The sequence below is a fragment of the Asparagus officinalis genome, chromosome 5 (assembly GCF_001876935.1).
Source record: "Asparagus officinalis chromosome 5, Aspof.V1, whole genome shotgun sequence".
Taxonomy (NCBI): domain Eukaryota; kingdom Viridiplantae; phylum Streptophyta; class Magnoliopsida; order Asparagales; family Asparagaceae; genus Asparagus; species Asparagus officinalis.
In genome coordinates this window covers 92,171,023-92,196,504 of record NC_033798.1, presented here as the reverse complement: position 1 = coordinate 92,196,504, position 25,482 = coordinate 92,171,023, and the positions used below count along the sequence as shown (strand labels likewise).

General features: G+C 31.6%; 1 protein-coding gene across 2 annotated transcripts in view; it reads right to left on the bottom strand.

The window, feature by feature from the left end:
- The window catches only part of LOC109840176 (uncharacterized aarF domain-containing protein kinase 2-like), a 44,107-nt gene continuing 18,889 nt past the window's right edge, over positions 265-25,482 (bottom strand). For both annotated transcript variants that reach the window (XM_020408718.1, XM_020408719.1), the window contains exons 6-7: positions 1,960-2,115; positions 265-704 (exon numbers count right to left, since the gene is read on the bottom strand). In XM_020408718.1, the coding sequence (XP_020264307.1) occupies positions 585-704; positions 1,960-2,115 (276 nt within the window). In that variant the 3' untranslated portion in view covers positions 265-584. The remainder of the gene's footprint in view (positions 705-1,959; positions 2,116-25,482) is intronic.

Here is a 25,482-nt window from a genome sequence, read left to right as displayed (position 1 = left end):
ATACAGAATCTCAAAAATAATCCTCGAAGCTTGACACAAGCAAACAATTTGACAACTTTCTAGGCCGAAGAACTACCAAACCTGAATTCGATTCTCAATTAACACAGTCCATCTCGTAATCAAGCATTTCCTTACAAGTAAAACCACAAAAACAAAATTCATCATAGTTATAAAAAAGGGAGGTATACCCGAATTTACTATGCATCCACAACCAACAAATGTATTTAGCGGACAAATGTAAGCAACGGAACTGTCAAGTTTCAGTTTGTCATGCCAAAACATCTGATGGTTTTATTGAACATCTTCGGTACATAGAATACATTACGACTATGATGTATGTTTCAGATCCAGAGCAAAAATGAACTTGATATGCGGAGGGATATCGTATAGTAAGAATTAGGACAAGTTAAATGTACCTTCGTATTATTACAAAAATCATCCTAATGACTTCAAAAAACAAAATTGGTATCAAGTGGAAGCACAACTTGAAAAACAAGAGGCAAAACTTTTTTCAAAATTGAATTTTAACATCTTCTAGAATGCAAACTTTTACTGACTGTAGAGATAGCGGTAAAGAAATACACTCAGGGTGCCATGAGACCGTCAATTGTGTACTTGAGAGAGACAGCCCAATCAGATTTAAAAAGCAAAGTCTGTAGTGTGTGCATCACATCATAACTTGGATCCAGCTTGCGCTGCCAACCCTGCAAGTTGCACAAAATCGGTAAAATGAATGCATGGATGTTTCTCCTTGATCTTGTGTAATTAATTAAGAGTTGGAAGCTAAGCCTATACCAGATAAAACATATTTATACCTTTTGTGTTCATCATAATCACTAACCACACATATATTGTTGATTTTATTTATTTATTTATTTTGGATTACTAGACAAACTAGAACTAGTAGAAAAGTAAATGGTAAATTTTTGACAACCCCCACATTGAACACTTGAACATTTCCAACAAATCCCCCTGAGCTTTTATTTCGGTAAATTCCCCAAAACTTTTGGTTGTCTCACAACCCAACCCCCTCCTCCCTCCCTCCCTCCCTCCCTCCCTCTTAAACATTCATATTTCCCAAGGACCCCTACAGTGTTAATGGCCTCATAAGACATTATTTTGATTATTAGCATATTGATCCATTAACACTGCTGGGGGATTCGTGGAAGTTTAGGGAGATTTTTTCTAACCAACAGCAGCCATGATGACAGCAATCACAACAGCAGCAAGAACAACAGTGATCATTAATAACAACTTGAAAATTTTCCCTCTTGATTTCTTCACTGTTTTCCATTAAATAAATAGCTGAATTCTCCACTCACCTAGTTTACTGTAAAAAACTATCCTCCCTCTTTCATCGTTTTTGCCTTAGATAAAACAACTGAAATTTCTCTCTGATGTGTATATATTTATCAAAAACTACCAAATAAATTGATTTGCTGATGACGTTGATTCCATGAAGTGAATCCTATTTAAATTCCAGTTAAATAAACTTAACTGTATAATCAACACTAGTTTTATATGATCAATGTACTGCCTTATTAAGAGATTATGTTGGATATTTAGGATGTGTCCTTAAAATGACATTCAGTATTTACTAAATATGCCTATATATGTCATCCACATGGAATATTTCCATCTGCCATAGATTTGGTATCAGACATTTATAACACTACTCACCATTAAAAATATCAGGTACCAGTTTGATCAATTCAATTTACTAATCCAGCTCATTCAGTTGCAAGTTGTGGCAAAGGATAAAAGAAAAAAAATGAGATGTTATGAATTAAATTCTGTCACAACAAGAAAATTCTACCAAGATCATACGAATCTAAAATACACAATTTGAACATTAAAAAAACAACAAAAATTTCCGACACTCACCATGCAGAAACCACATAACATGGAGCAAAGAAATGTGCAAACAAACATAGATGTCACAAAGGAACAAGGGATTACCTCCAGAACCAGCATTGTTACCATCACAGTGCAAACATTGCCATCAATATTGACTCTATGCTGCCGAACCTGCTCAAGTAATTGATGCATGCACTCGGCTGGATGGACAATATCCCCCTCAGGGGTGCCCCAAAAGGAGAATGATTTTTCCACTTCCTGCAAGTAACACAATGGGATCAGTATCAGTGGGTAACTAATACATGCATGCAGATAATTACATACATGAAAATAAAGTTCACAGGGTCAAAATGAGGCAGGCTAGTTAAAAACTCAAAAGAGAGATAATAAGCTCTATCATGTTTGAGTGAAGGGGAAAAAAACCAATAATACGCTTCATGCCTTTTATGTCTTTTAAATTGGTGAAGCAAAGTCTCAATCGATGTGTACAAATTTTAGAATATCAAAAAATGAGTGTAGTAGAAATAAGAATGTTGTGATGGTCCTGTGGGTAAACATTAAAAGATAGAATAAGAAATGAGTGCATCCGTAGTAAATTAGAGGTTGCTCCTATTGAGGATAAAATAAGTGAGAATAGATAAAGATGTTTTGGTCATGTACAACGGAGACACCTTAGTGCACCGATTAGAAAAATCGATAATATTAGAGTTAATGGGACTAGGAGATCTAGATGTAGCCCTAGAATGACTTGGTTAGAAGCAATTAATAATGATATGATTAGGACTAACTTAACGGATGAGATGACTCATAACAGAATGGAATGAAAAAAATAGGATCCATATGTAGCCGACCCCAAACATTTAGAACAAAGGCGTGGTTGTTGTTGTTGTAGAGGGCCCAAATTATAGTTAAGAAATGAGACATCAAATGGGATATGATGTGCGCTAGGTTTTAGAAATCAACCTATTTTATTAATTAATAGCCAATAAATCAGGTCTAGACCAGGGCCGATACAATTTCTACAAAAATTCATCGCATATATGTTTTGGCCAACTTTTCCCGATATATTGATGTAAAGCTGATAAAGCGGCCAATTTCTCAAGGGCTCAAAATCACCCAATTTTTGCTAAAATTTACATTCTAATACTGGTTCAGATTTGGAGAACAAAAACCCTTTTTTCCATACTCAACGTGCCACCCACTAAAAAAACAATGGTGTCCTATTCTATTCTCCATCTACCCAGTGCATAACCCTAATCCTCTCTGCCTCCTTCTCTCCCCTAAAGCGCTCGCAAGCTTCCTAGAGAAGCTCAACGACTCTCCCTCAAAGCTCCGCAGTTCTCACTCAATGATCCTCGACGCTCCAAGCTCAACGATCCTCGAATCTTGACGACCCTCAAAGCTTGACAACCATCCTCGAGCCTTGACCCTCACCCGTGAAAGCCAGGTACGGAATTTTGGGGTGTGTTGTTTTATGAAATTTTCGGGTCAGACTTCTAAGACTGGACTCTAATCTGATTGGTGATGAGTAGTATATATATTAATTTAATTCCCTGATTGTATAACTTAATGACGCATGATTCACTATGGTTAACAATTTTGAACAGAGATTATGTTTTGTGACTGATTATTCTTTCTAACTGATTCTTTGTAATTATGACTGATTCCTTTGAATAGAGATTATTATATACTTTTATTTAATTTTGAACAGAGAATATTCTTTGTGAGTCAGTTATTGATTCATTTTTATTAGTAATGAGTTTGTTAACGGTTCATTAAATGTGCTTAGATTACATTTTAGAACATTATATTATATATGCTTACCATTCAATATGACACTGATTTTTACTACTTATCCCTGATATATCTCAAATAATCTAATTCTGATATGAATTTTGGTTGTTCAATATATTTTTGATAACCGATATCTTAAACCTTGTGGACATGGAGTATAATTACTGAGAAGAATATGGAATATATATATATTATATATTATATAGATATATATATAATAATATATATATATATTATATATATATATATATAGACGAGAGAGGAGAGAGACAAGCGGGTGAGAGATTATGGGTATGCCTATGTTCATTAGGAGGGGATTCCTCTATTGACGCCGCTAAAATCACATGATATCGAGGCCGACATTGTGGATGAATCCGGTCCGTTGAACTTGATCTACATATTCATAAGAACTCCAACACCCAAGTTCTGGGGGTGAACCGTCGTCGTTTGACCCTTCATCCACTTCTATATCAATTTTAACGGTATTCATGAATTCAGAACTTTTCACCATGGCTCAGATAGGAGGATCAACCGAACGACGGCGCGTTCACCCAAACTTGGTACGTGTTTGGGGTTTAGAATATGTAGATCAAGATTTCAACGGAGCGAGATCAATCCATAATGTCGCCAATCATGTGATTTTACGAGGGTATAGGAGGAAATCCCCTCCATACTGCACAAGGATACCCATTAAATTCGTCATATATAGTATATTATATATATATATATATATATATATGATATATATATATATATATCATATATATACTATATATATATATGTCGACATAAATACACTACATTTGATATTTGTATGTACAGATGAAAATTTCTATGTATAATACACCTAAACTCTTAAGTGAAAATCATTTTTAACATTACACTTAATTTTTTTTCTTCATTCAACAATCATTTTTTTTATGTTTTCTACATTTTAAATGAGGTATGTGATTCTTAAAATAACTATCCATATACAGTTCTTCAGAAAATTTTCCATAAACTATTCTTACTAAATGTTACTGTAGTTTCTTAATCAATAGAAGAAAAAGAATGACATATGAGATTTCTATCCAAGTTGCATAATTATCAGAAAAGTTGACGTGTCCTGAAAATATGAAGGCTTTTGACAAATTAGACCCTAAATTTTTTTATTAATTTTATATTAGGCCCATCAAATCTTAATATTGTACTACACCTAATGTGTTAGGATCTTTTACACAGCATCCCTGATTAGGTTTCTATAGAGTTAGTCACTTTTACTATTATCTAAAACAACTTAAAGAGATTTGGTGGAGTACGTTAGATATATGAAGATTTTGCGGCCTCACATAAAAGTAAGAATTTAGACCATGTTTGGATTGGATACTATTTAGAGGAAATAAGCCTTTATCCTTTAAAATAAAATAGTGAAGTGATCGGTTCAAAATAGTCCTGAGATTTTGGACTAAATAAAGGAGGCGAAGGGGGTGTTATTGTAGTCTTGGGACAATTTACCAATTGGAACTAGACCCAAGAAGACTCTCCTACCAGTTAACTTTCCTAAAAACTAGTTAGATTTCCATGTTTCCTTCACCTGTTATGGTAATGTACCGAATAAAATAAAAACTAGTTAGATTTCCATCTACATGTTTCCTTCACCTGTTATGGTCTTTGTACCGAATAAAATAATCGAAAGACAATCACTCTGACTGGAAAAAAGTAATCAGAACCGGAGCATCTCTTGAATGTTACTCCATGGTTTGAAATATATTGTCAGGTCTTTTTGATCAATTTGTTATTGCAGTCAGTAGTAATAAAACACTAAGGTCAAAACAAAATGAAGGCATCTACAACCTGCAGCATGTAGTTTGGGTTCTATTGGCTTCACGAGGGAATTTGATTATGTGTGCCTAAGTTGGTTTTTTTAAGCATTATTGTATTTAGAAAGTTAAAAGACTATGATAGAAGAAGCTGATATTAAACAAGTGTTGCATAACTTAGGTTTGTTATTATAACAGAGGGTCTTCTATAACAACATTTAACTAATTAGAAAGTGTCGTTATCGTACACCTCAACTCATAGCTACAACTAAGTTAGAGTTAGCTAAAGTCCATGACTAGTAGGTTGACGGGTATTCTGGACATTTGCTATTATGTTCTAATCTTATACCACTTTATAATGACAAATTTCCACATAGAACATAGGCATTAGAGGTATTAATAACAAATTGAACCAAACATGTTATTAAAATTTTAACTCACTAGAGTGTCCTGTGTTATTAGATCACAGGGCTATAGTGAGTAAAATTAATCTTAGGATAAAACAAATCTCTAAAATACAAATCTTAGGTAAACTACAAGTACTGTGTCCTACAGGTGTTAAGCATTTCTCATACTTTCGAAACCAACTCTTGGGACACGATTGACTGTCATAAAGAGTGCCATAAACCTGATTTAAAACAAAGAACACAAGGGCAATGCTAACCGTAGTATTGAGTAAAAGAGAAGGAATATAATTTTGATTTCTAAATAACACAGCTGTGGTAGAAGTTATAAATTTTTTACTATAAGAAATAGTCCAAGAAAGATACAACTTTGGAGAAAATGACTTGAGAACGCCCTCAATCATACAATAGTCTTCCTTGAAACAACATATGAGCAGGTGATGCTATCTTTACATACCAAGTAAATAGTGAACAAGAGACAAATACTTGGCATTTTATTGTTTGCCTATGTCATTATTAAGCCTACAAACCTCGCCCAACCCAATCCCTCCACACCCCCCTCCCCACACACACACACCCAAAAAAAACAAAAAAATAAAAAAAATAACTTTGTCATTTTGTCAAACAGATACACCAACTACCAACACTCACTGTCGTATCAACCCACTCACACACAAGGAGGAGAAGAATCATAAGTAAACAAATATACCATGAAGTTAAGCAGAACAGTCTTATGTCTACAAAGGTCATGTCTTATCTCCAGTAAGCAAAAGCAACTACCAAACTCTTATTTGCTGTTCAATCTCTGTTTATTATGGCTTATGTTGAAGACGCAAATCATGATTTCGTATATTCAGTAACTTTATGCTCTTTTAGACTAGTTTTTTGAGTTTAACAATAATGATCTAGGATTTTCGCTCACTAGAATAGATTTTTATAGACTGTTAAAGGTTTGGTGGTTTCCACAGCCTCTTAGTTTTCCTCCATAGTTGATTAGCATATTTTATACTAAACGGTTTAGAAAAACGTTATTTGCATATATACCATCAGATCTTCTATATTTTCAAATATACCCCTCAAATCTTCTATATTTTCAAATTAACCGCAACCCCAAACCCCACCCCCCACCCCAAAAAAAAAAACCCCAAAAAAAGCCAACCTAGATATTTGCAAATTTACCCCAGTTCTGCAACATTGGATAAAATACCCCTTCAGTTATAGGGTTGATTTTTAAAGGTTAAATGATGTTTCTAACAATGTAAAAAAAAAACCGTTCCGAAACCTAACAGAGCCGAAGTGATAAAGCTAAGGTAGAAAACCCATCTTGCATTTAAAAGAGAAAATAACGCTGAAAAATGTATTTATCTGCGTTACATTAGGCGTTATTTAACGCTTGTTAAATTGTTAAATTGATGATCAAACTTGGACACATGATAATATCTGCACCGTCTAAATCAGTATCAAGCTAACCCAAATAAGTTTCCAAAAATCTCCCAACCCCAATTTCATTTGCATGGAAAACCGTAGCAATCCCATGACACCATCTCCAACACCTCCTCCACTCCTCCCACTCCACCTATTCCTCTCATGCTTTCAATGAAAAAGAAAAACTCTCGATCACTTCTACCTCTTGCGCTTTCGCCGAAGATGAATCCTCTCACCAACAACAAGGCTCCATTCCTTTCTGGTTCCTTCTCACCTATCCCATCTCCTCTCACCCCGATGAAGAAAACACTAACCCTATCTCCACCTAGAGAGCTTCCCCAGCATCTACACCTAACTACTCTCAACAAACACGAAGGCTTCTAAACCCTACTCCACTCTTTCGGTCCACCATGTTTGAAAATTTTAACGAGTCTAATTATTAAAGTCATTATGAATAGTTTGTTATTATAAAATATCTAAACAATTAATAAAGAAAATAACATATGTTCTGCAGGTTATGTTTTTTTGCAACCCTCAACAAGGAGAGCGTTGTGTAATATGCTATGTAGCACATATACATGTGCAGACACAGACATGGTTACAGACACTAGACAGCAAATTTACAAAATGCAAGATACAGAGACATGATTATACATGTCTCTATATCCGTGTGTTTGTGTACCATACATATTCCTTATAAAAGTGTGAGTTTGGGAAAAACTTTCTACGATCAATATTGCTCTTAACCCTTTTGGATACTACATTTTAATCTAATCCTAATTAACAAGCAAGTATGAACAAGAAATAAAGCGAAAAAAGAACTTACACGGTTCGACGACCCACTCTTAAGATAATATCTGGTTCTTCAATCTTATTTATAGAAGGGATCTTACAAGGGACACTTCTCCACACTCACAGACTCACTCTTAGATTGGAAAATAAAACTAGACTCAAAAAACTACACTCTTACAACAAACTAGAGTCCTCCTTATATAGATGAGGAGAGAATAAAGATACAAAGCACTTGCCAACTAACAATACACTGACACCGCACTGACAAAGCATCTTTCTAAAAGGGGCTTTATAAAAGTTCCTTTAGAATAAAGCTTCTTTAAGAAGTATAGAATAATCTAATGAGTGGCTCCCCGAGACTCAGCTCATTAAAGTTCTTTTCCTTTACCTTTTAGGTCAGATGTCGGAGTCTGATTTAGAATACCCATTGCAGCCTTCCAGATATCTTCTTCTTCTTGTGCATCAGGCAGAGTGCTATCATCACCACAAGAATTAATACTTTTACTGGATTGAGTGTCCATAGTATCAAATACTTCAAAAAATTGTCTTTTCATATGATCAAGACATTTTTGCTAAATTTCTGCTTCTGAGGCTTGTGGATATTTCCGCCTAATCATTTTAGCTAACTGCATCATTGGGTTAACTTTCTGGATTTCTTGAGACAGTTTTCAAGAATATTATGATTTCTTTTTATAATTTCTTCAATCAATTGAACTTTCTCATCTATAATGATTCCGTTCCACCATCTGCAATAATGGTTTCTTTTGAGAATAGGTAGATGAAGATCATCCCAATCAGACTCAAATGTCCATGTCCATATCCATGGAATCTCAGTTTCAGAGAAGAAGTGAACAGCACATAAGCCTTCGACAATATTATTGTCTTCCATTTTAGAAATAACAGGGTGAGATTCTACCCAAGCTGAATATAATTTAGCTATTGATTCAGGTAGGATGCTTAACTCAGCCCCATAAATTGTCCACCAATTATAAAACCAAGAAGGGATACCCTTTTGAAGAGCTTCAGGACAAAGCTTTATCAGCCAAGTGTGTTTGTTTTTGGGATTTTGATATAAAAATATATTGTAAAAAACTTGCTGATAATCCCAGTAGTTGAAAGAATAGATTTGACTGGAATTCTGGGCTTTGACCAAAGGTAAATCTTGGTTTGGGTATAAAGCCCATTTTCGAGGTAGAATAACCTCTTTGATTATACATTTGCTGAAGTTGGGGGGATAGTTCTATTTTCAGATCCCCAGAAATGAGTTATTTCCATTCCCTTTTGCGTAATTAAGGTTCTCATCCATGACCTTGATTTTAATGACAAAGTGGGATAATAGTTGTCATTTAAATATCTAGTTCTGATATGATCAATATCTTTCATGGAAGAAACATCTTCAGGTTCTAGATATAGAACTGTTTCTGATTTCTTTTTAGGAGTCCATTTTGTTTCCCTTTTGACTATCGTCGAAATGGCTCAGGATTATCTTCCTGGTTTACTTTATTTATAAGATCATTGACCAGGCCTTTATAAAAGGCTTGAGATGAACTTGGGCTTTTAGCCTGGTTACTTGAGTAATTCTTTTTAGCTATAGTTCTCCATGAACTGGGCTCAGTATTTGAGTTTTCAAAAAATTCGTTAGGACTATAAGTCCTTTGATCATTTTGACTTTGGTTTTGGGTTAACCCCCTGCTTTTTAACATCTTTTTCTATAACACTTTTAGCAGAGCTACAATCTATGTGTAATAAAAATTATTGATTAAGAATATCATCTCTAAATTTAGAAAGGCATTTAATAATAGAAAGCATTTTTTTAATAGTTAAATAGGGCTTTGTCTTATTTACCAGAAGTAAATCTAACCAGTTGCTCTTTATTAGTAGTTGGATCAATTTGTTTTAAGATTCCTCCATATCTTAAGTTAGAGGCATCAGTTTCAACTATTTTAAACCATTCACTATTTGTTAAATGAGTACAAGGTAGGCATTTAACATTGGTTTTTATCCTTTTAACAGCTTCAGTATGCTGATCTGTCCATGGTTTAGCATTCTTTTTTAATCTATTATATAAGATAGCTATATCTTGTGCTAGATTTTTATAATAATCTGCAATATAATTAAGAGAACCCAAAAATCTTTACAGTTGTTTATTATCATTAATAACATCAGGAAATTTAGAAGCAAATTCTATACTTCTATCTATAGGAATAATCGTTCCTTTATGAATATTATGTCCTAAGAATCTTACTTGAGTTAAGAATAACTTTATTTTAGGAGCAGATACTGCTAAGCCATTTCTTATAGCTAAGTTTCTAAATATTTCTAAATGTTTAACATGTTGGTCAAAATTTTGGGAAAATATTAAAATATCATCTATATATGATAAGATGAAATCTGTATATGGAATGAATATTTCATTCATAATATTCTGAAATTCAGAAGGGGCATTTTTTTTAATCCAAAAGGCATGACATTCCATTCATAATGTCCAAAAGGAACGACAAAAGCAGTTTTATACCTATCTTTTTCTTCTATTTGAATTTGCCAATATCCAGATTTTAAGTCAAATTTAGAAAATATTTTTGCATTATTAATGCGGTTTAATAAATCCCTTTTATTAGGAATAGGATATCTTATCCATTTGAGGATTGTATTTAAAGGTTTATAATTAATAACAAGTCGAGGTACTCCTCTTTCTTGTTCAGCAACATTATTTACATAAAATGCTGTACAGCTCCAAGGAGAATATGATTTCCTTATTAATTTCTTTTTAATAAGAGAATTTATTTTATTTTTACATAAATCAAGATATTCTTTATTCATTTGACATGGTCTAAATTTTGTAGGAATGTCCTTTTCATTAAAACCATCAATATATGGTAGAGAAACAATATGTTTCTTTCTTTCCCAGAAGGCATTTGGAAGGTTACTACATATAGTAATCTTAAATTTTTCTTCTATATGAGTTATTAACTCTTTTTTCATTTTAATTTGTTCTTCAATTTGAACATATAAAACTTCTTTTTTAAGAAAATTAATTTGATTTTCTTTAAGAATAATTTTTCTAACTTCATTTAATAAACGAGTTTGAGGATCAGAAATAAATTCAAACATTATTTCATTATTTTTGTAAGTAGCTTTAATGCCTTGAGTGTCTACATTAATAATAGGCATTATATTATGAAGAAAAAGAGTTCCTAGAATAACATCTTGGTATAAATTTTTTACCAAGACACATGGAATAGGGATACAAATTCCTTGAACACATATATATGCATTAGGTAATTTATATTTAACATCTAATTTATTTCCATTAGCACTACTTAGAGTTTGAGTAGTAGTTTCAAAAAATTTTGAAGGTATAATTCCTTCATTGATACAATTTAAATCTGCACCACTATCTACTAAAGCTACAAGGTCGGGTATGACGACTTGTTCAGCTATAGCTAGAGTAATATTTATGTACCATTTTTGAGATGTAACTTGTTTTAAAACTTGTAAAAATTCTGAACTTTCTTTATCAGGAGTTTCTTCTGATATTATAAGAGAATTTTGATCCTCTTTTTGTTCATTTATTTTATTAAGAATAAATTGATTTTCTTGTTTTAAAGTCTTTAACTTCTTTCTTTAAGTCTTGAATTTCTTTGTTTAAACTAGACAAAGAAAGAGATTTAGAAGTAGAAGCCTGACTCTTTTGTCTCTTCACAACTTCAGACATAGAATAAACATTTTCAATGTTAGGTTTATCAATTTTTTAGTTTTTAAAAGAGATTCTATTAATTCTCTTTTTGTTTCAGAAGATATATCTTCAGATATAATTTTAGTTATTATTTCATGATTTGAAGATATCATATTGATGGATAAACCATTCATATTAACTATTGCTTTCCAATAGTCAGCATTATTTTCACAACTATTAGTTGTACATACACAAGGTGTATCTTCTTCAGAATCAGATTCAGAGTAGGATGATTCATCACAACTATTAGTTGTACATACACAAGGTGTATCTTCTTCAGAATCAGATTCAGAGTAGGATGATTCATTCTCTTCTGCTTCACTATTAATCATTATTTTATATAAGGTCCTTTTAAGGCCTTCATCTTCTATGGCATCTATTTTCTTTTTAGTATAACATTTACTAGCATAGTGTCTTAATTTACCACATTTATAACAGTGGATTTCTTTTATATTTTTCTTTGATTTAAAGGGTTTTTTATGCTTATCCCTTTTTTCTCTTTTTTCTTCTTTAAAGAATTTTTTCTTTTTCTTTTTAAAAGAAGAATGCTTTTTATTTTTAAAATCTTTTATTGGTTCCTTTTCAACTCTATAAGGTTGATCAAAAGCAAATTGTTCACAGAATTCACCTAACTCTTTTTTTTAGTAAGTCTTTGAGACTTTAGTTGATTCTTTAGTTTTAAATCATTACATAAAGCTAATCCTTCTTTAATACAGGCATTAGTTAAGTAACCATAGGTAAGATTTTCATAGGGGATATAACCTCCCTGTTCGTCTCTTATCTTATTTCTGACTTTATCAGCAAATAAAGTTGGCAAAGCATCTATAAATTTGGATTTCCAATAAGAGCTATTTGCATTATCAAGCATCATAACTCTGCTTAGAAAAGTATCTTTATACCATCTAAAATGAGTTAAAGATGGACATCTAAAGTTTTGTAATAATGTCCTTATTCTTTCTCCATTATCTTGATATAATCCAGTAAAATGGTGTGTTATTGCTAACATAAGAGTATAAATAGCATCTTCTTGTGGGACACCATTAACAATTTTAGTCGCATTTAAAATTTCATCTCTGGCATTAGAGGATAAATAATTATCCCACCATCCTTTAAGGACACCAGTAAAACCACATGAAATATATGAGGCAATCATTCTATCGGTATTACCATTTTGTCTACAAACAGTAGAGTACATCATCATTCGATGCATGGTAGAATATATAAGAGAATCTGATGCCCCATCAATATTCCACTCATAAATATTTCGGCCATTATAGTCACTTTGAATATATGTGTCATTTTCTTCAAATAAAACATCAGGAGGAGTAGGTCTTTTATAATAATACCTTTCAATTCTTTTTGAAGGATTTTTCATTTTATTAATTGATGTAAATTGATTTTCTAAAGTTAATAATTCTCCTTGAGTTAACTCATTTTCAGAAATATTATCCTGAATATTATCAATTTCTTCTTCTGAAGAATCTGTTTGTATAATGGATGAAGTAGAAGCTACCATATTTAGCTTAGAATTATTAAATTTTTTAGTTAATAATTCTATTATATCAGAGGTTACTTCATCTCCTCTTTTAAAACCTGAAATATCTATAGGTGGTTTTATCATAACCTTTGCTTTTCCACTATCAGTGTTAAGGGTTTTATTTCCTGAAATATCTATAGGTGGTTTTATCATAACCTTTGCTTTTCCACTATCAGTGTTAAGGGTTTTATTTATTTCAAGAATTTTTAAAGAAGGTATAACTTCGTTAAATTTGTTTATTAATTTATCTAAATCATCTTCAATTCTTGTTAACTGGTTTCCTACAATTTGTAAATGTAGATTTGTATAATTATTTTGTTTAATTATTTTATTTAACTCTTTTAGAGTTGCATCGTTTGCTTCATTTTGTTTAACAAAGACATTAGTTTCTAGATTACTAGAATGAATTCCAGATATTTTTAAAGCATCTGTTGGAGGATATATAGATCTTATATTCATACCAGTGGCTGATTCCACTGTTTATAATGTTCTTCTATTACTCTAATTTGGTTTTCTTGATTTTGTATATAATTTTTTAAAAACCATGGTATGAAATATTCTAATTTCTTATTTTCTTGCAAGTCTGTATAATACTTGTCTTTAAATTCTAGCTGTTCAGATTTTGAAAAGCTCTTAAAAAACCATTGTCTGATTTCTTTATGTTTTTCTTCGTAAAATTCTTTATTAAGAAAGTTTTTAATACTTTGGTTTTCTTTAATATTCATATTAACCAAGCATTCTAAAACTCATTTCAGAGCTAGTTGGAGAATTTCTCTCTTTTTCTTTATTATCTTTATATAATCCATGAGGAATATTATTCTCTAAAATATTAATACCTTTAATATCATTAGTTCTATAAGAACCTGACCTGGAAATCGATCTTTTAGATGTACTTGTTACGTCTGATAAACGAATGGTTCTAGAAGGATTAAACACAATTTCAACTTCTCCATCAACCGTTTGAGTTATTTGATCAATTTCTTGATTTATAATTGGTTGTGGTTGAACAGCGTTAGGTATGACCCAACTATCCGGAAAATTTATTTCATCCCACTTAATCTGTCTATTAACAGCAATATTTGATATAAAACATTAGTTTCAACCAGAACCGTTTTTCCTGGTTTCGAATGCATCTTAGCTTTCGGAGCTAAAGAAGTCAAAGTTTTATAATGAATTCTATAAATTATAGCTATAGTCTCAGATCCTGAGAGAAAGTTATAACCATGAGTTTTTATATTCAAACTTACTGCCTCAAATATAATTATATTCACATAGGCTTAATACAAGTCGCTTTTAGACCTTTAACCCTTCAAGGATTAAATGCTTCAATATTAACTTGTTTAAGAGATGCTAGATGTTTAAATTGGACCCAATCTTTAATGGGTATTATGGAAACTAGTCTTTGTAATGGACCAGTTTATTTTAATGTTTATCCTAACTTAAGTTTATCTTTGACAGACCCTGAAATATTAATACCTTTAATATCATTAGTTCTATAAGAACCTGACCTGGAAATCGATCTTCTAGATGTACTTGTTACGTCTGATAAACGAATGGTTCTAGAAGGATTAAACACAATTTCAACTTCTCCATCAACCGTTTTGAGTTATTTGATCAATTTCTTGATTTATAATTGGTTGTGGTTGAACAGCGTTAGATATGACCCAACTATCCGGAAAATTTATTTCATCCCACTTAATCTGTCTATTAACAGCAATATTTGATGATAAAATATTAGTTTCAACCAGAATCGTTTTTCCTGGTTTCGAATGCATCTTAGCTTTCGGAGCTAAAGAAGTCCAAGTTTTATAATGAATTCTATAAATTATAGCTATAGTCTCAGATCCTGAGAGAAAGTTATAACCATGAGTTTTTATATTCAAACTTACTGCCTCAAATATATTGGGGGTCTGTCAAAGATAAATTTAAGTTAGGATAAACATTAAAATAAACTGGTCCATTACAAAGACTAGTTTCCATAATACCCATTAAAGATTGGGTCCAATTTAAACATCTAGCATCTCTTAAACAAGTTAATATTGAAGCATTTAATCCTTGAAGGGTTAAAGGTCTAAAAGCGACTTGTATTAAGCCTATGTGAATATAATTATATTTGTCCATATAAGGTTCAATATCAACAGGACTAAGCAATTGTAAAGTTTGCTCATCACGATCTACAGTCGTAGTTCGTTCAAGGGTTTTAATAGTTATTAAAGATTTATAATCGAAAAACCCAATTTTATAAATATCTTTATTAGGGATAGCAGGAATTGTCCATTTATTTAAGGCCTCAATTTCAGAAGTATATTCTGTACTTTGAGTATTTTTTACTCTTTTGCCCTTATTAAGGGTCTTGCTTAAAGCAAACGAAGAAGGAATTAGTTCTGACATGAAAATCTTACAGATGTTAAAAATCTTAACAGTATGAGTTTTCAAGAATGAAATGCTCATACCAATTATAATCAAATGTATAATCAAAGAGAAGCTACCATATTTTTCTAAAATGCTCAAAGTACAGAATAAGGTTATGATAAAACCACCTATAAAGTTCTTTTTTATCCAAGCATTTTTCTTATAGCTAAGTTCCTAAAATGCTCAAAGTACAGAATAAATTTGTTTATTAATTTATCTAAATCATCTTCAATTCTTGTTAACTGGTTTCCTACAATTTGTAAATGTAGATTTGTATAATTATTTTGTTTAATTATTTTATTTAACTCTTTTAGAGTTGCATCGTTTGCTTCATTTTGTTTAACAAAGGCATTAGTTTCTAGATTACTAGAATGAATTCCAGATATTTTTAAAGCATCTGTTGGAGGATATATAGATCTTATATTCATACCAGTGGCTGATTTCCACTGTTTATAATGTTCTTCTATTACTCTAATTTGGTTTTCTTGATTTTGTATATAATTTTTTAAAAACCATGGTATGAAATATTCTAATTTCTTATTTTCTTGCAAGTCTGTATAATACTTGTCTTTAAATTCTAGCTGTTCAGATTTTGAAAAGCTCTTAAAAAACCATTGTCCGATTTCTTTATGTTTTTAAAAGAAATTCTTGATTAAGAATATCATCTCTAAATTTAGATAAACATTTAATGATAGAAAGCATTTCTTTTTTAATAGTTGAATAGTTAAACTGGGCTTTATCCCATTTACCAGAGGTAAATCTAACTAATTGTTCTTTATTAGTATTAGGATCAATTTGTTTAAGGATTCCTCCATATCCTAGGTTAGAGGCATCAGTTTCAACTATTTTAAACCATTCACTATTTGTTAAATGAGTACAAGGTAGGCATTTAACATTGGTTTTTATCCTTTTAACAGCTTCAGTATGCTGATCTGTCCATGGTTTAACAAATAGTGAATGGAATTCCTATTTGAACTAATGGGATTATCAGCCCAACTTCAGCAAATGTATAATCAAAGAGGTTATTCTACATATAGAAGAAAAATTTAAGATTACTATATGTAGTAACCTTAAGAAAAATTTAAGATTACTATATGTAGTAACCTTCCAAATGCCTTCTGGGAAAGAAAGAAACATATTGTTTCTCTACCATATATTGATGGTTTTAATGAAAAGGACATTCCTACAAAATCTAGACCATGTCAAATGAATAAAGAATATCTTGATTTATGTAAAAATGAAATAAATCCTCTGGATTGGAAACCACCTAGAGTCCTCCTTATATAGATGATTTATGGTAGAGAGACAATAATATATATATATATTCAAATATTTTAAAGGTAAAATATTTAACCAAAATTTAATATTAAAAGAGATCAAACAGTGGCTAAGGAAAAATCTTTTGATCACAATTAAAAAATAATTGGTAACTATCCCTAATAAAAAAAATTAAAAATTATTTTAAAAATTAAATTTCAATAAACCTCCCATAATTATGGCATTGACCACTAAACTCCCAAAATATCTGCAACTCTCACTAAATCCTCAATAAGTTTGATAATTTTAGAAAACATCCAAAATGTTCTATTTTTTTGTAATTTACCTTTAAAATGTCATCACCACAAAATTTCACGTTGATGAAAATTATCCCTCAAGGCCAGTATATACCCCTAACATCATTCTTATTTGCAAGTTAACCCATAAATTTTCAAACAATCCTTAAAGTATGAAAAATTACAAATAGCTACCTAAAAAGTCTAAAATTACAAATAACTTTTTAAAAAAATTAGAAGCTACAAATAACCCCCTTTAAATTCCTAAAAGCTATAGAAAACACCATGCAAATCGAGATATTAAAAAACCTTGAAATTTTTTTAAAAAAACATATAGCTATAAAAAAATCTAAAACTATAATAAATTAATCTTGAAAAATCTAAAAACTATAAAAAGCCTCTAAAAATTCTAAATTTCGAAATGAATCCCAAACTTTCATAAATTAAAGCCAACCTCTTAAAATGTAAAAAGTACAAATAACACCCTTTAAATTTTGAAAATTACAAACCCCAAAAATTTTGAAGTCGGACAGACATTAAAAATGAGAAAATTACAAAAAAAACAAGTGAAAAATGATAAATAGCACCCTTAAAAACAACACCCTAAAAATTCAATAATTCAAACAGACACATGAAAAATGAAAAAAATTAAAAAATCATAGCACCCTGAAAATTTTAAAATTGTAAACTATCAAAAAATCTTTAAAAAACCACAAATAGACCCTTTAAATTAGCAAATTACTAAAACTTTTTAAAAATTACAAAAAGCCCCAAAACATTTAATAAGTACAAACAACCACCCAAAAAAAATCTAAAATTAGAAACAAACCCCTTTAAAATCTAAAAACTACTAGCAACCTCATTATTAGGGGGTTTTTGCCAAAAATTGTTGGGGGTTAAGTCAAAAAAACATAAAACTTACTGGGGTTTTTACTAAAAATTATAGGGCCGTATTTTGGTCATATGACTACCCATGAACTAATAATTTTAATTTTGAGGGTTCTATGTCAAGAGTTATTTGGGGTTTAGTAAGAATTTTATAGAAACTGGGGATTTAAACCTAAACACCAAACTTATTGGGAGTTCAGTGAAATTTATCCATATTTTCATTTAGGTTTTTTCAATCCCCCAAATTGTAGGTATTTTTAAATTTTTCTCTGAATCATGATAATTGTAAATTTGCCTCCGAAAATGTTTTATTCCCTCAACTTTACTCATCACTGTAACTTTAATGAAATAAAATAGACGCACCTGTGCAGACATGAGCATAACACATGTATAAATTAGCTAGAAGTTAACTTTTTTGAAAGTAATTATTATCTCTTTTGCTAGTCAATTTTGTCCTACATTTAAATATCAGAATGGTTTCATGGATTTTCTTTATGTGGCAGATTTTTGGGATATAATAATAGAAAACCACCTTGAGCACAGTGATTATCAGAAGCCCTTTCTTTAACTTTTAGATTTTATCAAAAACCCTCAAATTTTGAGATTTTATCAAAAAATTCCCCCAAATTCATCGCTTTTAACGTGATTTCCTTATAAAATCTCAAAGATAAAGAGGCTTTCTGATCCCCCCACCCCCCACCCCCCGCACGAAGGGAGTTTTTTGATATTTTCAAGGTTATGTTGGGTTATTTGATTATTGTCCAAAGCTAAGGGGAGTTTTTTGATATTTCCCTTTAAAATATTATACTTTGTTCACATAGTTATCTGCACCAAACATGAGATATATCGTTTGCCTAATAATTTACTATATCAAATAGGACAGATACAGTATTTTACTAGAAGCAACCAACTCAGAGGGAAATGGTTTTTTTAATGGTTGGAAAAGGGTAGTTTGGTGAGTGAAAACTTGGATATTTGGGCTTTTGAAATGTTCAATAGACATGTTAATTATAAAGAATTATGTGAGTAAAAATGCTCAAATACGAACTTTGAATTTACAAGTAAATTCTTATTTAATGCATTCTACTTTAAACATTCTATCTTTCCAATATTATACTTTGTAGACACATGAAAAGATGTATAAATTAGCTTTAGCCACACATTTTAGTTTTTATTATGTTTTGATTATGAGATGTGCAATATGTATTGTTTGAAAATATTTAGGTTCTTCACCAATTGCAAGTCTTTCAGATGCTTAGTAGATACGTTAATTAAAAAATAATTTGTGAGCAAAATTAGTAAATAAGTATTGTTTAAGTTTTTCTTAAGTTTTGATTATGAGATGTCCAACATATATCATTTGAAAAGATCTAGGATCTTCACCGCTTACAATTATTTTGATAGGCTTGAATTAGAATAACTACATCTCATCAGAATGTCACTAGCCTCCAGGTACTAAGAAATAGAGTTGGGTTCTAATAGAAGGTGTAACTGAGGTAGCTAAGCTAAAAAAACTTTGAAGTGCAACATTAATCGAATGGGATGGAGAAGGGCACTTACTAAAGAGGAATCCTATACTAATTAAAAAACAAAAAAAATAAGACTTGAGCATATCTCCAATTACATAAAATAGTCAAGGTTAACTATAAAGCAATTTTATGTCTCAACAAATAACAAGTCAACTAGCATGAACTATATCAATTAGTCATTTCATATATAGCTTGCTAACTTCGACAATCCAAAACATAAAGAGAGAATATAAATATATTATCCTGAAAATTTCTCATAAGTAAGATCTACGTATATTAGTATACGATCTTTCCTTAAGAGTCTATCAGCCTCATAGGCAACACATTATAGGGGTAAATTATTAGATTACTAAATTATGTAGGGTATAAAAGTTAGGATATTGTAACGTGAATTTCCGCAAATTATAAGATAACCACATACGATTGCTATGAGAATCAAATTATTTGCGCAAATTTCATAAAAGAATTTGACCTTCATGTACTATTTTATTGCAAAGGATTTGACCTTCATGTACAATTTATAGTAAATTATGCTTAATGTGAGTTGTCCATGTAATTTTGATACTTTTTCACATAGAAATAATAGAAACATTTCACAATCAAGTTATAACAAGGAAACAAACTACAAAGAAAAAATAATGATATTTATCCACGTGCAATGCACGTACATTCAACCTAGTGTGTGCAATTTACATTAGATAAAATATTGAATTAAAATACCAATAACATTTGTATCTTTCTATTATCTATAATAATTAAGAATCAAGTTAAATCAAACTAAGAATAAGGTTAATCGATAAAAGTTTAGTTTTGATTGGATGAGATAATATGATGGGTATTTTTAAATATTTAAGTAATGGCTTTCAGTTTTCAAGTTCCAAAACCGATTGGTGTTGAACCCAATATTACAAAAGAAACTAGCTTTGGGTTTAAGTTATAGGAAAATTTAGTTTTGCTTTGGACCACGTGTTCACGATGTGTCCGCTATGAATCCTTGTCCGACACGTGTTGGACACGGACACGGCATCCAAAACACCGTGTCCGAGTAACCTAGGTTATATGTTACTGTTATTTTCAACATTGATTTCTACATATCTCCAATTAATAATGTGTCTTGTCAGGCCCTTGCGCATCACTTGAAACAAACAGGAAAAGATAGCAAACTTTATAAGCCCTATGAAAAGTATTTTCATTTTCATTGGTTTCTCTTGTTTCTGAATTCTTAAGATGATCAACTTCAGTGTGTGATTTAGCTTGAGGTTCATCTGGATTTTGATGGTTCATTGAAAAAGCTCTTAGAAATTTGGTAATTGTATCTAAATGAGAAAGAAATTTGAGAAACCATTATTCTTGTTGACAATTTTCTTATCACTATTGGAGTATGATCCCAGGAACTCTGGGTATCTCTCCAGGGCTTCCCTGATTTTGAAATCTGAATGTACTTAACTTTCACACTCAACCAAAAACTTCTCTAAAAACTGATAAGAATCAGAATACTCCCCAATAGGATTTGACCTAGTTGATATTCTCAACAAAAAAGATACTAACTTGGCCACATTTGGGTCTTTACTAGAGCTTCAAGTCCCCTCAATCCAACCAAACCCAATGGCATCTCTTCAGAATCATATCAAGAAAGGGCTAAAGGCTTGTTTTCAACTTCTCTGGAACCGATTTAGTGAAATAAAAATATCCTACACCATTCCTAGTTTGGCAAGAAAACTAGATCAGACTTAAATTGGTTTTGGTAGGCCTATTATTGGTCTTAACCCAGGCCAGGACTGTTCCACCTCCTCCGATCATGAACTAAACTGGTTTAGGCCACAATGAGATAAAGGGGAGTTGCCAAATTTACCCTAAGGACTCCCCATTTGCTCTCTACTAACCTTCTGAGATTTGATGTTAGGCCTTGCACTTTGTCTCCTGAGCCTCGAGCTCCAACTATTTCAGTATTTCCTGTCGCTGGATGACCAACATAAATTTGAGTAAAATTAGAACCTCAGAAGGTTATACTACAAGAACCTAACATGAAGATGAGGAGAATATAACAGTCGGAATATCGAACAAGAAATTAAAGAATCCAAAAGGGAAGTTTTGGGATCGTGGGTTTGGACACTGGGATGAGAAAGGAGATAAGTTTAAATAAAAAAAAGGTAGGGAAACGTTTAAACGAGGTTAATTAACAAGTATCCAACTCAACGGTATTTGTGTCATTACATAATTATAGATATTAAGCTTTAAAAAGAGAATATCCATGGTATATCCCTTAACAGTGTTTGATGGTGATTATTTCCATCAAATGAGGGAGAATTGGGGGGTAAATTATAAAATATCTAGATTTAGGGGTTAAATTTGCAAATTTAGAAGTTCTAAAGGTTATGCTTTTATTCACTTAATCATTACCTAAAATCAAAAGATATTTGATTGTTGAGCTCCCAAGTATTTTGAAATAAGCATAATTATAAAGGAAAGCTGAAGAGAGTTGCTATGGAAGTTCAGCTCTAGGTCGCACGAATATGGTGTAGATGCGAACATGGACAATGGAAATTTTGTAAAGGGCAAGATATGGGGACACACGTACACACAATTATGTGAATGTATGTAATATTTACATTACATCAAATATTGAATCAAAATGCTCATAATATTTGTATGTAACGTTTTCTATCTATAACAATTAAAGAATCAAGTTAGATCTAGCTAAGAACTAAGGCTTAATAGCAATAGTTTAGTTTTCATTGCATGGGATGTGAGGGTGTTTCACTGTTATAAATAGCGGTAAATAGCCCCGCAATAGCGACGCTAATAGCGTTAGCGGTCCCTTCCCGCGACGCTATCGCCCGTTACGTTATCGCGCAATAACGGTGACATATTGCGGAATATGTCTGTTTGCAAAAACAGTCGATAATGTGTCATAACAGTAAATAGTGAGCGATTGCATTCGAAATTTACTTTTTGACTGCTATTTAAAAACGGTTTAAGGTTTACTTTTTTAAAATTAAACTCAACTCTTGACCATTGCATTCTACCGTCTCCTGTGATTTTCAGCATACTCTCACCACCTCTCATAACCTCTGGCACCTATATTGATACTTCCTCTCACCTCCTTCACCGTGAGCTCCTCTTAGGGCAGTCCTGTCACCGCTACGCTCTTCTTCTTGAAGACGATGACTTTTTGACTCCTCCAGTCATCTTCGATATTACGTGATGGTTACATATCTATTTCATATTTAGGATCTCTTTAAATCATCCAATATGTACTTTTAGATTTCTTAGGTTTTTTTTAATTTTTCTTTTTTAGTATTTATACATATCTAAATTAGACCGCTATTTGACTGTGTTTTTTACCGTTATTTTGCCGCAATAGCCCGAAATAACCTTAGCGATGCCTCACCGCTACGTGTCGCTATCCGCTATCGATAACCTTGGGGTGTTTTTCAAACCCTTAAGTAATGGTTTCAGTTTTCAGGTTCAAAAACTTATTGGTTCTAAGCTGAATATAACATAGAAATAAGTTTAGGCATTGTTCTAATTATCCCTGATAAAGCCTATCTATCTGACCATTATATCATTTATCTATCTCTTGACTCGAAATGGGTACAAGGCTTGCTGCAAAAGGATATGGTCTCAACAATTACCGCTTTTGACAAATTTTGGGCGATATATCCCCGACATGGCAAATATATCACCGATACGTAGGCCAATATGTCCTTTAATATATATCACTAAACAATATAACTCTTCCAAAAATTTTAAATATTTTTATGAAAAATTTTAGCCCTATGAAGTTTTCTAGCAAGTTCTAGTAAGTTCTTTTCCCCAAGTTTCCACAATTGCTTAGTGATCTTAAACATATATTATTTACATTTTAGTATGTTTAGTTTCATTAAGTATGTTTAGATTACATTTTAGGACATTATATTGTATATGCACGTCATTCGATATGACAATGTAATATTTATAATATATCCTCGATATTTTCCAATGTCTGCAATTCAATATTAATTTTGGACATACCATATTTTCCTCAACCTGATATTTAAAACCTTAAGTTTAGGGTAATAAGTAATGCGGAAATTGTGTTTTGCTTTGAACCACGTGTCCATGTTGTGTCCTCGATGAATCCTTCTCCGACACGAGTCCAAAACATGTACATCACCACGAACGATGTGTCAGGGTAACCAAATGCTTCTATGTGTTTTATCAAGCTTTTAATCTGAAACTCATATATGGTTCAAATACAGAACTGGAAGAAATATTCTCCTGTTACACAGATAAAAATGGTTACAGAACGAAATGAAAAATTAAAGGCTAGAGAAGTAACTTAATCATAATCGTCTATATGGAAATCCAATATAGTTAGTTGTATCCTACAGAACTAAGGAGCGAGGATTCCTAAAAGCAATAGTTGTTGAACTGAGATGGCTTCAATTGATCTAGACAGCAAAGAAGTGTTTCGTGAAGCCAACAGCTAAACAAAATAGAGAAAAGCTTCATTAAGTCAAAGTTGCTTCTGTTTCTGGTGAGTGTTACAAGTATTTGGCCTTCAAGAAGCTTTAACCAACACTTTCCTCTGATCCTATCACTCATTTATATATATATACACACACGCTATAGTTAGTTGGGATGAGAAGTGCCTAGCTAAGTTCTTGGCTAGAGTAAGCACTGTTCATCCCATTTCCTTTATTTATATATATAAAATTATGACAGGCCTTAACTAAATGACAGTTTGTCCTAACGGAATATCACTAAGATGAAATCCAGTTATACCTAGTTCGATCCTTATTTGCACCAAAGTTTTGTAATTTTTGTTTTTTAATTTTAGCCGTCATTGAATTTTAACCCCTCCCACTACCATAGTTTAGTTTTTTACCTATAAACCCAAAGTTTTATCTCTATTAATTATAAGCCCATCAACTTTTAAAGATTAACTAGAGGTATTTTACCTGCAAACCCAAATTTTAATCCTAATTTATTTCTTAGCCCTCCCACTTCCATACAGTGTTTCACCTATAAATCAAAAGTTTTATTTAGATTTTTTTAAACACAAATATTTAACCCCATTAAGTTTTAAACCCAACAAATTCCATACGTTATGTTTTTCTCTATAAACCCAAAGCCTCACCCTTATGATTTTTGAATTCACCACTTTCAAGTTTTACTAGGGTTCTTGCCAATATAACCCAAAATTTTTCCTAAATTATTATTGATTCTACACATACAGAGTCTTTTGTCTATAACCAAACTTTTGTCCCTACTTATTTTTAAACTCGTCCACTTCTTAAAAGGGTTTTTGCCTATGAACCCAAAGCTTTACCTCTATTTATTTTTAAACACACCCCGGCTTCCAAAATCAATCGTACACTTTACACACCACAAAATTAATTTTAAATCCATGTGTATTTCAACAAATTAGTATCCAATGTAAGTTGCTATACTACGACGCTCCCAAAAATTGATTTTAAATTCATTTGTATTACAATAGCTTAGTATACGATGTAAGTTCCTACATAGTGGAAAATAGCTATATTTTTATTCCAATTGATTACACATGCGGTGTATTTTTAAACAAAATGTTTAAACTATTAATTTACTGGCTTTTTTCACACTAGTGTTGGATCATCGCAAACTATAGGTGAATCTTTTCTCTATAAACTCAAATTTTAACCAACACTTAATTTTATTTAAATCATCAACTTCAAAAAAAGAGTTATTTGTCTATAAACCAAAGTTTACCTCCATTTACTTTAAACTAGGGA